This window comes from Xiphophorus couchianus, chromosome 5 (genome assembly GCF_001444195.1).
Source record: "Xiphophorus couchianus chromosome 5, X_couchianus-1.0, whole genome shotgun sequence".
In the NCBI taxonomy this organism is placed as follows: domain Eukaryota; kingdom Metazoa; phylum Chordata; class Actinopteri; order Cyprinodontiformes; family Poeciliidae; genus Xiphophorus; species Xiphophorus couchianus.
The window spans coordinates 5,179,870-5,196,493 of NC_040232.1; the positions used below are offsets into that span (position 1 = coordinate 5,179,870).

The 16,624-nt window shown below is 39.8% G+C and overlaps 1 protein-coding gene across 5 annotated transcripts in view; it reads right to left on the reverse strand.

Annotated features, from left to right (window-relative positions):
• znf827 (zinc finger protein 827) overlaps positions 1 to 16,624 on the reverse strand; it is a 98,924-nt gene that overhangs the window by 33,105 nt on the left and 49,195 nt on the right. For 4 of the 5 annotated variants that reach the window (XM_028017902.1, XM_028017900.1, XM_028017904.1 and 1 more), the window contains exon 5: positions 9,736 to 10,008. In XM_028017902.1, the coding sequence (XP_027873703.1) occupies positions 9,736 to 10,008 (273 nt within the window). The remainder of the gene's footprint in view (positions 1 to 9,735; positions 10,009 to 16,624) is intronic. The other variant, XM_028017901.1, reaches the window with a different exon arrangement.

The window sequence follows — 16,624 nt, forward strand, 5'->3', positions numbered from 1 at the left end:
ATCAAAATGCAAGTTTTAATGCAGGGGTCCAGTGTGCCAAAATCGTCAAATCAAAAGAAGAAAACAACAACAAAAAACCTAAAATCAAGGAAATGGAGTAGTCAGAATTTTTTTATTTGTTTTTTGGAATAGGGTGTTGCTCATCATAAATCCACAACTAAAGATTGTTTTGCATGTTGATTGTGTTAAAAAAAATATATGTAGTTTTCAATGTCTTTTGGGGTCATTTGAAGAAATTAATTTTAACCTATAGGATAAAACATTCAAAATGCTTGCTACATTTAGCTCAGTTTAATAAATTGGGTAAAAGCTGATTTGGGTGCAGCAAAGTCAGCTTTTCAGTACAAGTCTTTGGAAAAATGAGGTTCTACTTATTATAATAGCTTGGGTATTGAAAGACTTACAAACTTTGAGTTGTCTTAATAGTCTCCATTATAAGAAAATTATATTGTTAATTTTGCGTTAACTTTATGTATTTACTCTCCATCTTTGATTTTACGCTAAATTTTCAACAGCTACTTGCAACCCTGAGTGTTTGTAATCCATACGCTACTAGACAACGCTAGATGTTATATGAACACAACTATTCTAATAAGAAAAGTTAACTTAAAATGTATTTTGCATTTTTATATTGGGAGAGTGTTTCTTTTTTTTTTTTTAAAAAAGTTTTAGATTTACTAAAACTTTTGTTCAGGATACTGTTCCTGTTGAGGGTTAGTATTTTGTTTAAAAGATGTGAAACCTGTGTTTGGCCTGTAAATTTGTTTCTTTTTGCTGTTGAATTTTACCTGTAGGGAATCATGACCCAAAAAACAGGGCAGGCACCAAATAGTAATTTATTTATGCCATAACACAACATATATTATACTCTATAGCAGAGTCTGCAGCATTAATATTTGAAATGCAGCGCAAAGACATGGAAACTGGTTGAATTGTGTAAATTTTTTTATCAATGAAACGCATCGTGTCTATATGTGATACAGTCTTAAATATTATTTTATTAGTTATTTTATGTTCAGAATATCTGAAGAGTTAAAATAACTGAACAACAAAAGAATTGGCACATTTTTATTTTTAGATCTCTTTAAATCAGTTTTTTTCACACTTTTTTGCTGCCAGTTGTTTCAATAAGCAGTCAACTTACAGATTCAGTCAGAGTTAGTGAAAGTCTTTCCGTTTCAATCGAAACTTTTGTAAATGTGAGCATTAGCCTCAGGAATGGGTGAAAGTAAAGCCGAAATGTGACGTCAAAAGCAATTCCTTATTAATAGAAACACATTAGATCTGCCTTTGGCCCCTTAAATAGCACTTATTAGCTCAGTTTGATCGGAAGTGATGATAGTTTGCCTGATTTTCTGATTTTAGTTGTCAACTTTGACCTGATGAATATATGTGAACCTTTAACTCAGGACAAACTTTCGGCTGTAGCTTCTAATTACCCTTAGATAAAGGTCGAAAAAGTGAAGATGCTGCACCAAATGGATGCATCGAAAGCAGAGGGACAACCAATGAGGAGGACAGGCAGCGAGGCAAAGTGGACGGGTGAAGAGAGAGAAAAAAAACTGTCAAAGAGTGCCAGAAAAAGAACACCCGAGGGTAAGATAGAAACGAAGACAGCGGGATGAGAATGAAGAGCTGGGGGAGGACAGCGCGATGAGAGTTGGCCAGAGCCTAAATGACATCTCTTCCCCCCCCTCATCCCCTCTTCTCTGCTCTGTTATTCCACATCTCTCTCTCTCTCCATCCTTGCCCCCCTTCCCTCGCTCTCTCAATCTCTCTATTCTGCTGCTCTCTAGCCGACCTGCTCAGACAGGGGTGAAGAGTTCAGGCGCTTCAAAGGCTGCAGTGTGGAGACTGGATGTCATGTGGGAGCCACAGCAGCCTTGCCTGCAGACTTCACAGACAGCTGCTGCTACAATTGATCCTCAACCAGCTAGAGCACCGTAGTTAAGCCTTACAAGAGTTACAAACTGCAGCAAGAGGCAGAGCGGCGCGCCTGTTAAACGACCAATAATTAGTTGGATATGGTCAGACATCTAAGCAATTAAATAGGAAAAGAAACAAACAAAAAAAAAAAAAAAACAGCCAAAACTCTGGTAATAAAAGGAGGTCAAGACAAAAACAACATAAATGACTTGAAATTACCAATGAATATCAAAACTGGCACCAAATGAAAAGCAAATATACCAATAATAAACAAAAAAATTCAACTATAGGAAGTGATGAAGAGCCAGAGAGACAGAAGGTACGGAGGGTGGGAATAAGAGAGGTCAGCGAGCGGCCACGCTGAGGGGTCACGGTGAGGACACTGTCAGAGCAGAGCACGGCTTAATATGAGTTAATACCACAGAATGACGCCAATGTTGTGAACCACAACGGTGAACTGCTTGGACAGTGTGCTGCGATAAGCAATACTCAAAAAATAAACATCTTTTAATGCAACAGTTGAATATAAACAGCATTGTACTGACTTAAAAGGTTAAAAGGAGATTTTTTTTAAAAAAAACCTACATACTGTATATACATAAAACATTTTGCTTGCCTTTTACCTTGCACCTCTTTAGTCTTTCCTAGAAATATATGCTAAGAAGCAGGTGAATTGAAGGTTCATACTTACTGCATAGTTCAATTGCCAGAAAAATGGCATGATTTGCTGAATAGTGTTGCCACTAATAGAATATTTATTTTTCAAATTATTATTATTTTTTCACTTGGTGAAAAACTATGTGCAATACAAATAAACAAATGAACTTGATTGATTGTAAAAGCACTCCACACCAAACAAAAGCCACAGGAGGTTGAGGTCTTCTTTTTCTAATCTGTAGTGCACAGAGTGGGTTCAGGTTTTCAGGTGGGAGTGGTGAGGGATCAGTAAAAATATGGCAAGCCCAATAGCCCTATGAAATTTAACTTAGGGCAAACCATTTGTGTGTTTATTTGATGTTTTAGTATCTAGTCATTCACTTTGAAAATGAATAAATATCCTTACCAGACTTTAAGTAAATGCTACAATGTTCTTAACAGCTACCAACTAGTGTTGAAAATGAGTCCAACTTGGTGAGTGGAATAAATATTACCCTAACGGCCATATAGCAGTGGGTTAATTGTTTCTCTTTAAATTACAACTGATCAATATGGCCTCAACATTAATTCAAAATAAAGGGTAGTACATCCTATATAACACATCTCAGGGTGGAAACAGAAAATAAAAGGGTTTAAAATGGTTCAACAGTTTGGATATTTTATCACTCTTAGTATGAAAACTAGTAAACAAATCCTTCCCTGATGTGCATAGCTTAATTCAGAGCCATTACACTAATGAAGCAAGGCTCAACACTAAAGTAGTAAAAAGACTGATGGCATTTGGTATTTTCTTTTCTTTTTGCTGTTGTTCTATACCTATATCAACCTGTGACCCCCAAAACTGACTACACCCTTACCAGGGATGTAGTCAGCAATACTGGCTATTTATGGGTAAATCCACCAAATTTTGGGTATTTTTTACACCTGATAGTCTGGTGGATTTGGTTCAATTGGAGACCAAAAAGTTGCAACATTTGTTACATTTTCAGTCTGCACTGTGCCAATCGAACCAAATCCTTTGAGCAGTCCGTTCCCCTCCTTGCCTGAGGTGGCGCCGCAGCAAGAATGACACAAGGAAATGACACAAAAACCTCTTTAGAAGACACTAAGCACATCTTCCTTCTTCACAAAATAGAAACAAAAAAGTGGCGTCAGACTTTAGCTGTTGTAGGATTTCTCTCTTGTCGTGGCAAAAGAGCGTGAGTCATTTCTCCTGCTAACACTAGACACCCGTGTTTGTTTTGGTTGTATTTACGCAGGATGCCGTGCGATATAGTTTGCTGCCTGCTTTCAGAGCGGTCTCTGATTCGCTTGGCATTCATGTCCACCGGACTGAGATCTAGATTTTTAGACGGACCAGAGTTTGCTTTCTTGATACGCATCAAAGTTCAACTGCGCATTCACACTTCCACAAACAAACCAAACTTTCCAACGGTCTAAGGTTAAATTAAACCAGACCAAACAGTGCTTGTGTGAATGCAACCTTTCACAAAAAACGCCAAAGGATGAACTTGAAGTTAAACATGAGGAGTAGAACTGACAATGACAAGATACGTGACTGCAAAGTTTTTTTGGCAAGAACAACCAGCCAATGTTTTGCTGCCAATGTTGCCAGTAAGTGCTAAAGTCTCAGATGTGTTCATGGTGGTTCACTTTCAACAAAATCAGCAGACCAAATCAAAAGAAAAAAAAAAGAGCACACATTGAAATAAACTCGAAAAAGAAATATTTGTTGTCAGTTCAGTTGAAAGTTTCTCTGTGTATCTGTCAAAGTTGCTTCGTCCAACTTGAATTAGGAAGTTAAGGAGCCCTGTGGAGGGGAGTTAAGTGAACACAGAGTGTGATTTCACACCTATGGAGAGAGGGTGGCTGGATGGTGAGTGGGTGGCACGGCTGTTACCCACACGATGCCAGTCTGTCAGGGCACCACCTTGCGCCCTGAAACCCCAATCCCCCCCTCACTCTCCTCTCTTCCTTTGACGCCATGTTCCCCTTGGCCCGCAACACCAGCGCCCATCTGCTAGAACACGTTAGCCGCTGGCACCGGGGACTATTTAGCCCGGCGTAATTAGCCCCCAGACACCAGCAGCCTGGTTTTAAACAGATGTGGGGGAAGTAACGCGAGCAACACCGCCGACAAATGTTTGATGAAGAAGAAAAGACGAGGGGGGGAGCAAGAGAGGGAGAGAAGAAGTGACCTAGTTAAAGGAATGATGCAACTCATGTTACAGCACAATGGGCAGTAATGATGACATCCCCAACGCCACGGTCGAGCAGCAGAAATTTAATTAGGCTCTGTCCATTGGCAGCGATGCCAAATAAGAACGAGGAAGAAAAATGCTGAGACTTGACTCCTACTGCGTTTTTCCTACCCAAGCTTCCTTACCAGGGCCGACCTTTGCAGGAGGACGGCGAGAGGTTACGGTGTACGCGCCCTTGAACCTCACGACTGTAATCACACGTGACGATAACGGCGCCGACCTTTCCATGGCGCTCTCACCAGCTCCCCTCCACCCACCCCCCACCAAGGTCATTTGAGGGTCCAGACTCTTGTCAAGGCTGTCACTCCAGACAGCCCTCTCCATCTACTCGCCCCCACTGTTGCCACGGCAACGGATGGCACAGCACTCCGAAGGGCTGCATGAGGAGGGTAGGATTGTGGGGGGGGCAACGGGATGAACGCTGCGGCATCGTTCCCTAACCCGGGTCAACCTGGCAGAGCCGGTGTAAAGAACAGAAACAAGAGAAAGAGAGAGAAGGAGGAAGGGGAGGGAGTGAGAGCTGAGAGAAGCAAAAAGGAAGAAAAAAGGACAGAAGAGGAGATGCTGCGATTCAACAAAAGAACGCAGGTAGAGGCGATGCATTTCTTTGTTTAGGGCCCCTCTACGCCAACGTCTTACATTGCTGCTGCACATGCACGCACACAGGGAAATGTGACCCGAGGGCAGGCAGCGGAGCAGCACACGTGTAGAACCACCGAGCTACCAGCCAGCATGAGTCACTGCGAACACCAGCCGACCCAGAGAGAACAATGGCCACCGGTGTGCGAGGTGTCTGTCAAGCGTGCGCACACTGGCACAGGATGAAGAGCTGCAGATGGAGCAGCGGCTCACTGCAGCACCATCAAATTACAACCAACCGAGTGTGCGTGTCATTTAGCGTGTGTGTGTCATTTTCTGATCAACTATGAAAGTTTGCAACAAAAATCATTATGCTCTAAAATCTAATGTCCGTCGACTGGCAAAATATTTGTCAGAATTAAATCCTGCAGTTCATTCTTTATCAAGTCTAGGTGTTTATGCTGAGTTCCAGTTGGACTCAGAAGTGGGAAATTTCAACTTCCCAGTTGGACAAGTCAACTGCAACTAGTTTAGTTATATTTTGATATGTATGAACTTATTTGAACAAATAATGCAAAAAATACGGACAATTTTGGGTGAGTTAACTATCAATAATTGGAATTAATATTCCACAGTATAATTAATTATGAGTCAAAACTGAAGTAAAAATGTCATTTATGAAAATAAAAAGATACACACCCATAAGTCAACAACTTAATTCTTAGCTGTCATTTCCATTGTTGTGAGAGAATTTACAACACTGACGGATGTCAGCTGAATAACCAACATGTAGAACTACAGGTTGGGCGATATTGACTTAAAGTTTTATTGCAATATTTTGTGGTACTATTGCAATAAAAAAATTGATAAGAACTATATATTTATTTCTTTTTTAGGTAACTGTATGGCTGTTACTTCAGGGTACCAATCACATTCCCACAAACCCAAATACTGCTCTTGTAGTTGTGATTTATGACACCAGTCACATAAAGAAGCGTGATTTGTATCACTAAACTACACACAGAAACCGCAGATTTTGAGATTTATTGACACTTTCATTGAACAAACAGTGAAGAAAACAGTGATACGGAGAGTTTTTGGGTTTTTTAAACGCTAATTAATATGTTAAGAAATTTATCACAATAAATTATAAACAAACAACGATACGATAAATGCCCACCCCTAACTGCATCGCCCTCTGAAGTTGGATTTTCCACTGGGAAACTGGAAGTAACTGCAACTACCTCCGGTTACGACTTGTAGGGCGGACTTTGTGTTTCAATATGGCTGCTCCTCGTATCAACAGTAGGAAGACGTGGTGGAAGAGTTTATTTTATAAGATTTTATAAGAGTGTGGTGTCTAAAATCAATGTTACATGTAGAGTCTGCAACTACAAGCTGTAGCAGCAGATATTTATGGACTGATTTAAAAGTGTTTCAGTAATGGGAATAAAGACTTTTTGTGGATTATTGACTACAGTTTCTGTAGAGATGTTTGTTTGGACCTGTAGTCGGAGCCAGGAGTCGTGGGACTGTGATGTGGCTGACAGACTTCTTTCATAAGTTCATAATCATAATTTTCAGCCATTGATTACATCCAGATTTACTGGATGTAATCTAGTTTCTTCTGGAGAAGAATCATGACTCAGACTCATGTCAGAATCATGACTCATGTTTTAAATCACTGAAATAAAAGCCACATAAAATGCAACATGACCGTTCAGACTGCAGGCGATGCATCACATACGGAAGTGGCACAGATTGGATGTTTTTGGAGTAAAAAGATTGGAATTGAGCTGTTCGAACTGCAGTGAAACAGCTGGATAGTGGTCAAATATAGGCAAGAAAAAAGCGGATTTGAGTCGCATTCACCTGCTGTGTGGATGTAGTCGAAGTCTCGTGATTGATTCATTCGGTGACGTAGTCCTGAACTTCAACATTTTCCATTTGAGATATGTAGAACATGAAAGGTAGGTCTTTTTTTTCTCTGCTTCTTCGATTTGTATGATTGGCTGCTGACATATAATATTTTCCAGATGTAAAAAACCTTTTTACTCTGAATTACATTGAACAATAAACTGAATTGGATTCACAACACTGATGCTCTTTGCAGGAAGGCTAAGAGCAGACTCTACCTGCTGAAGAGGCTGAGGTCTTTGGAATGCACGAGGTGGTCCTGAAGACCTTTGACCTTTGGCATCTGCAATCTTCTCTGGTGTAGTATATTGGAGTAGCAGCATAACTATAGCTGAGAGAAAGCTGTCTGCTAAGCTAATTAAGAAAAGTGACAGACTGCTGCATCCTCAGTGCACAAAGGAGCATTACTACAGATCCTTCCTCCCAGCAGTCTTTAAAGTAATAATCTCTGCTCCCAACAAACTCATTAAGAGTTTGATATTTCACTTCTTGTAAATATTTTTTATGCACAAATATACATTCATTAATTTTTTTAAAATTACAGTAGTCAGTTGCACAGAGTATGCCATTTTCAGTAATTGTACAATATTATTTTTTATATTGTAAATTTGCCTCTACTGTAGAGACAAGTCTTTATACTTTTTTGCCTTAGTTTGAATCTGCATGCTTCTATTTACCTTCAACTTGCAGCTGGTGCACCTGAATTTCTCCATTGTGGGACTAAAAAGAATGTTTCTATTGAATTGGTCGACTTCATTTGTTTTTATTTCCTTTGCTGATTTGAAGCAAACAGGTGTGTTTACACAAATACACAAACTTCCAAGCTGTTCCATAAAGCTGCTGATCAGTTAGACAGTTAGCAGCACCTGGCAGCTTCAACATCTTTTTAATTCTTTGGAAGCATCAACTGTATTCTAAGCTTTAAGGATGCAATTTTTTCATTTTGGCATTTTTTAAAATCTGTTAATAGGAAAATGAGATTTAATTAATTTAGGAACAGATAGTTTTTAGTATATCCGTTTCTTTTCAGTGTGACTGTATAAATAAGCTGCAAAACAGCAAAAATAGAAAAAAAAGAAAAATAGCATTGAATCCAAACTTTAACTTTTCAAAATTCAAATTCAAAACTGACAATTTCTAGGAACACTAAAAACAAATCAAAGTACTTTATGTAAAGTAAGAGTGCAGTTTACAACTAATTTAAAATGTATTTTACCAGAATAGGACAATAATAACCGCTCACATGTTTCACATGCAGCCAGTTTCCCTCTCAAATGTTTGAGACCAGCTCTTCACCATCCCACAGACAAACACCTGTCCTTGCTGCACTTCAACCACACCTGGCAAATTGAGCACCTTCTTTACAGCTAAATCTGTCAGCCACACAAAACACATACATTTAAAACGAACTGCAGCAGCAGCACATGCACTCAGCTAAGTTAAGAGAAAAATCTGAGACCCTGGTTTAGGAGTTGTTACCAACGTTCTTGTCAAGTTACAGTAGAAGATGCAGAGGCTAAATCATGCTGCACTGGAAGATGTCAGAGTCATCCAAGTAGGTTCAGACACAGCACACACACACACAGAGAGATGTGTCTCTTACAACATCATGCCAGATTTGAGTTTTCAGTCTTAAAATATATGATTTATCTGGTTTACGACGGATGTCAGAACATAAAACGAACACAAGTCACATAAATCTACTATGTCTACCAGAACAAGATGCAATAAATACATGTTAGAGAACAGCAGAGCATCATCATTTAGCATTTAGACAAAAATGATTTATCGTGATTATTGAAAAAAATTTAGTAATCGATTAATCGCTAACTTGAATGAATAAATGTTATTTATTTTGAACATGATAGAAGTATAAAAATCATACACATGAACAAGAAATGCAAAAGACACATAATCTTAACAAGCATGCATGAGCATATTGAAGTGTATGCTCAAGTTTCAAGTACAAAACCTGAAACTAGAGCATACAGGCTCAAAACTGTTGTTTACTGAAAGAACAGAGCAATAATTAAGCCAAAACTATACAAAATATATCCAAATTTGCAACTAAGAAAAAAGAGCCTTTATCTGGAAATGTTTTCTACCTAAAACTCATCATAACATAAATTTAGCTTCACCTGGTTAAAAAAAAAAACAACTTTTAAACACCTTTGGCCATCTAATTACTAATTAGTCAACAAGATCAGCCCTACACTGCATTAATGTTAAGTTGAGCAGAAAAGTTTGAGATTTTCACATGCTAATTTTAACTTTATTATATGCATAATTCCATAATTACAGACTATAAGATCTAAAAGAAGAAATAAAAACACCGAACTGTTTGCATATTTTTTTTTTTATCAACCATCACAGAAGTCTTAAGAGCACAGCCTACCTGACAGCTTGATCAGCAGCTCAGAGGCCACCTTAACATTGATATCCTGGCTCAGCAGGCTGTTTTTAGCCATGGGGCTTCCTTCCCTCGGCTTCAGGGACTCCATGGCTACCGCTGCCGCCCCCGTCAGCCCATCCTGGCAGAACGACCCAGGGAAGCTTGGCTGAACCTGGCTCTGGCACTGCGAGGATGGTCTGGGGCTCGGTGCCTCCTCCACTTTGGGCTCTTCTTTCAGGTGGAATGGAGACTTGAGTGATTCCCTCTGGTTGGCTGCTGCAAGAGGGAGAAAAACGGTGAGATTAAAGGAGTGAGTTGGATCAAAGGATTCCTGGTGAAGCTCAAGTTAAACCTGGCGAAATATAGGTTAGGAAAAAAACATTATTATCTCAAAGAGAGGCATCCAAACATGTTGAACAGAACAAACAAGGGCACAGCTAACCCTTTTTAAATAACAGATTATTCTATCAGTTATTATAATGACTGATCGATTAATCATATCGAATAAAAAATTGGAACATTCGGCAGATTTTTCAGGTAACCACTTAGACTTTTTTACATAAGAGAAATAGATTAGAAATACAGTAAGAGATGAAAAAAAATCAAATAATTTCCTTTTTAAATAAGAAAATAAAAATAGAATGCCTCTGAAACTAAAAATATTGTCTACTAATCTGTTAATTATTTTTTTGATTCATGACTGAATAGCAAAAGGTGCTTAATTGAAGTTTGTTTTAACAGAATGTAAACCAGGCGAAGCTAAAACGTTGCCACTTGAGGAGTTCTGGGTATAAAACATATTTACAGAGAAAAAATTTATTTAATTGCAAATGCAAATATTTTTATACAGTTTTGGCTAAATTACTGCTGTGACTGTGTTGTTCTTTCAGTGAATGGCCATTTAATGATTAATTGATTAGTAAATTAGTAGACGATTGTTTTAACAACCTAGTAATCATGAATAATCACGATTAATCGTGATTATTCGTGCTTTGGGGTTTTAAACTCTATCTGTGGTGCATTTTCCTTCACATCACACTTTGGCATCAAAATAACTTATTTATTGTTTCAGACCCAGATAGAAAACCAGCTTCACTCAACTCTAATGCAGCCTAGGTTAGAGACTGAACTGTCACATGGATCGCTCTGGTCCGAAGGCATCTCGAGGAGAAACTGGGCCACATTTAATCTGCCTTAGATGAATAATTAATAATTAGACATGGAGCAACAACTAGCCGCCAAGAAAAGAAGAGCAGGCCAAGCTGCTTTCTTTGTGTCTCCGTGAACATTTCACTAATTAATCTGTTAAAGTGGAGGTTGGTTGCATGTTATAATGTGACAGAAACACAGACCAAACACTGGAGGAAGCTGTAAGATTTGTCCATCATATGTTTCACTTTGAAGTATAGGAACAAGGGATTTACCGATCACAGCATGTTTGAATTCTCAGTATCCCCGAGTTAAACAACTTCCTTCTTCATGAAACAAACAAAAAGGGAGTGGCGTCTGATTTTAGTGGTTGTAGGATTTCTCTTTTGTCTCTAGCAAAATATCACAAGCCATTTATCCCTATACAGTTAGTTTCTCGTGTTTGCTTTGGTTGCATTTACCCAGAAAACTCTGCGCTATATTCTGCTTCCTGCTTTTGGAGGGGTCTCTGTTTCACTTAGCATTCACATCAATATTTAAACCACACGAACTGAACCGAGACCAAGGTTTTCAGGTGAACCAGGGTTCACTTTTTTGGTCCGCATCAGAGTCCAATTATGCATTCATGCTCCCCAAATGAACTGGAGTTCCTAGCAAACAGGTGTCGTTTTTAGATGTGCCACAGGTACAAAACACTGTGAAGGAAATGGCTTAATTACCTCCTCCTTGTGTAGATCAGTTTTCCAGCACCTTGCTAATGACCTAATTATTCTATTAGGTGTGGTGCAGCAGAGGCACGTCTAAAAGTTGCAGGACACCGGCCTTGAGGACTGGAGTTTGACACTCCTGTCTAGGCAAACAAACTGGAGTTGGATTAGAGTGGACTAAACAGATTCGGTGAGAATGCGCCATTAGAGACCAGATTACACAAAACAGGAGAGCAGAGTTATATGAGAAGTATTTTTGCCATATTTGGATTGGTTTATATTTAAAAAAATATTTTAAGTCTGGAAAGTGTTAGATTGCCGAGAAACAGGGCCAAAGACAAGCAAATATTTACTTGTAACAGTGTAATCCTACTAAGAGACGCAAATGATGGACAAGAAATACTTAATTTTTACACTGTTGCATTAGGGTTCCTCCTTAATGTGTTAGGATAATACTTCTCGTTTTTTTGTACGTTTGTGTTCAATGTGATGTTAAAAACATAAGGGTCATTCAATCTTCCAGGTTAGTAAAGAAGTTCTGCCCACGTTTTAATAACTAACGTAACTCTTGGAAGGCCCGGCCCCTGACACCAGCAGATATAACTCCCAGGTAAGCAGACTGCTGTCCATTCTCCTTTGACCCCAGCAGAGATCTGCTCCGGTCCTTACCCTCCCATCACACCTAACATCTCAAACCACCACAGGCCTGCCGCTGCCGGCCCTGCGCCATCAATCTGTGCCGCCTCTAGCGCTTCTGATTAATGATGAGCCATGGCCAAGAGCTCCAGGACAAGGGACGCGGGGCAGGGAAAGGGGACAGGTGTGGGAGTTTTGACCACCCATGTGATGCCACAGAGTCAACGCCAGGGCAGGTTTGGACTGCAGTTCAAGAGGGTGAAAAGGATGAGGTTGAGCGGTGAGGAAGAGGAGGGGTGGCGGTGACCTTCAAGTTCGGGGCCAGTGGCGCGGGGCAGCACACGGCACCAGCTGGAAATGTCACACTGTCGGGTGTCAGCGGGCAGGCTAAGTATAACCTGGTCAGCACCTGGAAGGACGTCCTCTAATTAGAAGCGTGTTGAGGCCATGTTGGATCAGATGCGGACCGCGCACACGGCCGCCGTTGCCTTGCAAACGAATTCTTAAAATACACATTTAACCAATCGGAGTTGGAATCATCAGCAGAAAAATCCTCCTTAGTGGAGCTGGAAGAAAGAAATCAGCTCCAGGAAAGTCACCGTACTTTCTGACCTTTGTGGACTGATGTTATAAATAGGACATTTCCACTCAGAATCTACATTACAGAGCACAATGAATTATTTAGACTTGGGGCTGAAACAATTAATTGGATTAATCATGATGAATCAATTATTGAAATAATTATCAGCTAGTCTGCTTATCAATTGTTAACTGAAGTATACAGACTCAAAAAAAGGCAATTTTCCTGACAGAACTGTCAAGGCAGTAATTAAGCCATAAATGTAACAATATATGTACGTCGCATTTAACATAAAAAAAACAACTTTGTAAAAAGCACCTGTTCAATAATTGGTTAATCCAAAAAATAGTCGACATGGACGATGACATTTTTTTAAAATCTGGTGTATAAAGTGACAAGAATTTGTTTTATACAATATTAGAAAAATGTTAAAATATTCCAGTAAATAATTCACATTTCTTTAAAATAAGAAAACAAATAAATATTATACTGCCTAAAATGAAATGCCACACAGCCTTCCTTTAACGTATGTTTGATTGTTTGTATAAAAATATTAGTCTTCTGCTTAAAATATCCTCGGGCCTTTCATCTGGAATTAATATCATTACAGTGTAGTGTTAAATTGTTAATTTTTTTTTGATAAATAGCTAAAGGTGCTTAATAGGGTTTTTTTGTTTGATCAGTTTTGACTTTATTGAGTATTTTGGAGTTTTTTCAGCAAATTGCCCCTTTTTGAGTCCATACTCCCATTAATTAATCAGGCAAAAAAGTAATTTTAATTTTAAAAAGCATTTGTTAGTGTAATGTACTAATTTTATATCAAAAAGGCTTAAGCAATACCATGTAAAATCTGCACAATATCAGTTTTCTTATCCGATCATCAGAATAATCGATAAACTAATCGATTACTGAAAGCCCCATTTAGACCAATCCAATGGGAAAGTTTCTTTCTTCCTGCAGGCAATAAAAAGGCAGCATGGAGCGCTAACAAGCAGCCATACTGCAGCACTCATCCGCCAGCAACACCAAGCTTACACTTTGGGCTTTTTGTCTGTCAAAGTTTCACAATTGTAATCGCATCATGACTGTCCAGTCCCCCGGCGTATCATTTTGTGAAGCGAGTGCATCTCTGCGGAGGAGATGGGCATCTCTGGGTGACTAAGCTTCTGTTCTGTGAGGTTCCTGGCAGGGTGGTTATGTGCTAACCAAGGCTGGTGACAGCTCTGTGTGCACGATACTGTACGGCAGGCTCTAGCTCAGGATGGACGATGCTATCAGTTTGTCTCCATGTTATCACACCCTTCTGACACCTGCCACCAACGCTCCTTTCCACCACCGTTCCCTCGCTTGCTTCTCTGCCTCACTCTCTCTCGCCTCATCCGTCTCACTGCCAGGCGCTTGTCCGCTGCACCTCACCTCTCGCTCTGTGGTCAGGGCTGCCGTCAAATAACTTCATTAGCTTTCCACCTCTGTCACGCCGGCCTGCTCCCCCTCTAACAATCGGTTGCTGTTTTCTCCCAGAGAGGAATAAAAAATAAAAAAAGAGGAAGGCACAAGTCTGCGTGGGGCAGGTTGAGAATCCAACAACAGCTGACACTGTGCTAGACACTGGACAGTGATACTGATGGCTGCAGAGGGGATGTATGGACCAGAGGTCACGCACAAAAAGCCAGAGCTGGAAGGAAAGAAACTCATATTCACAAAGAAGAAAAAAGATGGTTTCGTTTCAAAAGAATCTGCAGTATTTCTACGTCTGGACTTAAATGGAGACAAATAGAGTTGTAACGAATGATTCCTTTAATAAATCGATTATTCTGATGATTATTCAGATAAAGAAATTGGTATCTTCATTTAACTACTTAAGCCTTTTGTGTACAATACTAGAAATACAATAAAAGTTACAAATAATTACTAGTTTTGGGTGAAACCCATCTACAAACACAGGTGTTCTTATCTGAAATGCAAAATGTATATATGTATTTTGTACAGTTTTGGTTTAATTACTGCTCTGAATGTATTGCTTTATCAGCAATTGGCCTTTGAGTTTCAATAGTCGATTCATCATGATTATTCTGATTAACGGTTTCAAATGTAAATCTCAAAAGTGTGGCATGCATTTGCACTCAATCCCCTTCCAACACAATTTCAGTGCAACCCATAGCTTTCAGTAGTAACATAAAAAGTCTCAGATGTTTGTTAGAGAACACAATGAACACATAGCATCAGGAATGTGCCAAAAAAAAAGGAATTCACATAAGATACGCGATTCTCATTTACTACAATTCAGAATCAAAATTAAATGTCCCATAAACAATAAAAAATAAAAATAAAAGTCCAGGTAGACACGAGCTTCATCTTGTTCAAGCTTCATACAATGAAGAGTGAGCACTTTGGGAACATAGAAAATGGGCCGAGTCAAGTTAAAGCGGTGTGATGGAACAATAATCCAAGCTGTCCTTTCATCTTTAAATCAAATGGAAATAGTAACCCAACAAGACCGGGCTGTCCCACTAAACTCACAGTGGGACACAGGCAAGAAGAGCAATAATCAGTGGAACAGCCAACGGGCTTACAGTAACTTTGAAGGAGCTGCAGAGATCCACATCTCAGGTGGGAGAATGTGCTGACAGACAAGCCTTTATCAAACACAAATCTGGCCTTTATGCACAGCAGCTTAAAAAAAACAACACATTGCTGAAAGATCACCATAAAAAAATCCTGTTTGCATGGCCAACTTTTTCAGATTTTCTTTTAGCAAACAAAAGTCAAGTATCCTTTTCTTTCCACTTCACAATAAGACATTATTTTGTGTTAGTCATTCACATAAAATCACAATAAACACAATTAAGTCTCTGGTTCTAATCTGTCAAAACATAAAAAAAAGTTCTTGTGGTATGAATACTTTTGCAGGGCCATGTAAGGGGAATTTTTACTTTCCAAACCACTTAACTAGAAATCCCATTAGTTTGATGGGTTTAGGAATCAATTCATAACGTTACAGGAGGAAAAGAAGACACACTGCCAGCGAAAAGATAAATAAGACAACTGCAGAAGCATCATGACAGATGCAACACCTCCCACAACCCCCTGCATGCCAATTATTCACACCCAGCCGGGGTCAAGCTCGCCGTGCCTGTGTCACCGCAGCGGGAGTGGGGGGAGTGGGCTGCATTGGGAGGGAGTGCAGTGCCCACTGTCATTATTAACTCTGAGTCCAGTGGGCTCAGGAGAGGGCCTGTGCATTTCAAAGCGCCTCTGTGGCTTTCATCTGTGAATCAGAATGTGGATCACACTGGACGGCGAACGGTTGTGTAAGTGTGCGAGGATAAAAAAATCAAAGCGTATCAGTGTATCACTCGATGGTAAGCAGGGCAGCCCAAAAAACTGACACGCTTATTATGTCAGGGGTCAGGAAGAGTTCAGATATTTTTTTTTTTTTTTTTAATGCCGTGGGGAGTCTATGCAACTCCCTCTTTCGGCTCCTACTATGTCTCACTCGATCGCTGTCACTTTGTTTTTCTCTCCCCCCGCGCCCCGTTCCTTTTGCAGCATTTTAAGCTTCCTCCCTCACCCCTCTTAAAGGCCTTGTGGGACTGATGCGCTGAGACATCAGTGTAAAAGCAGGAGGGATGAGGTGCTTGTGTACGCACTAAATCTGGGTTGGCAGGGAGGTCAGAGGAAATGGAGTCTAGAGGTCCCAGGAGGATCTTCCTCACCTCCGTCTGCCTGGCAGCTACATGTCACGGTTACGCTTCAACAAGCCCAAAACCGCCCTGTTACTCCAACAAACTAATAAAGGTTTATCTTCTAATCACAGCAT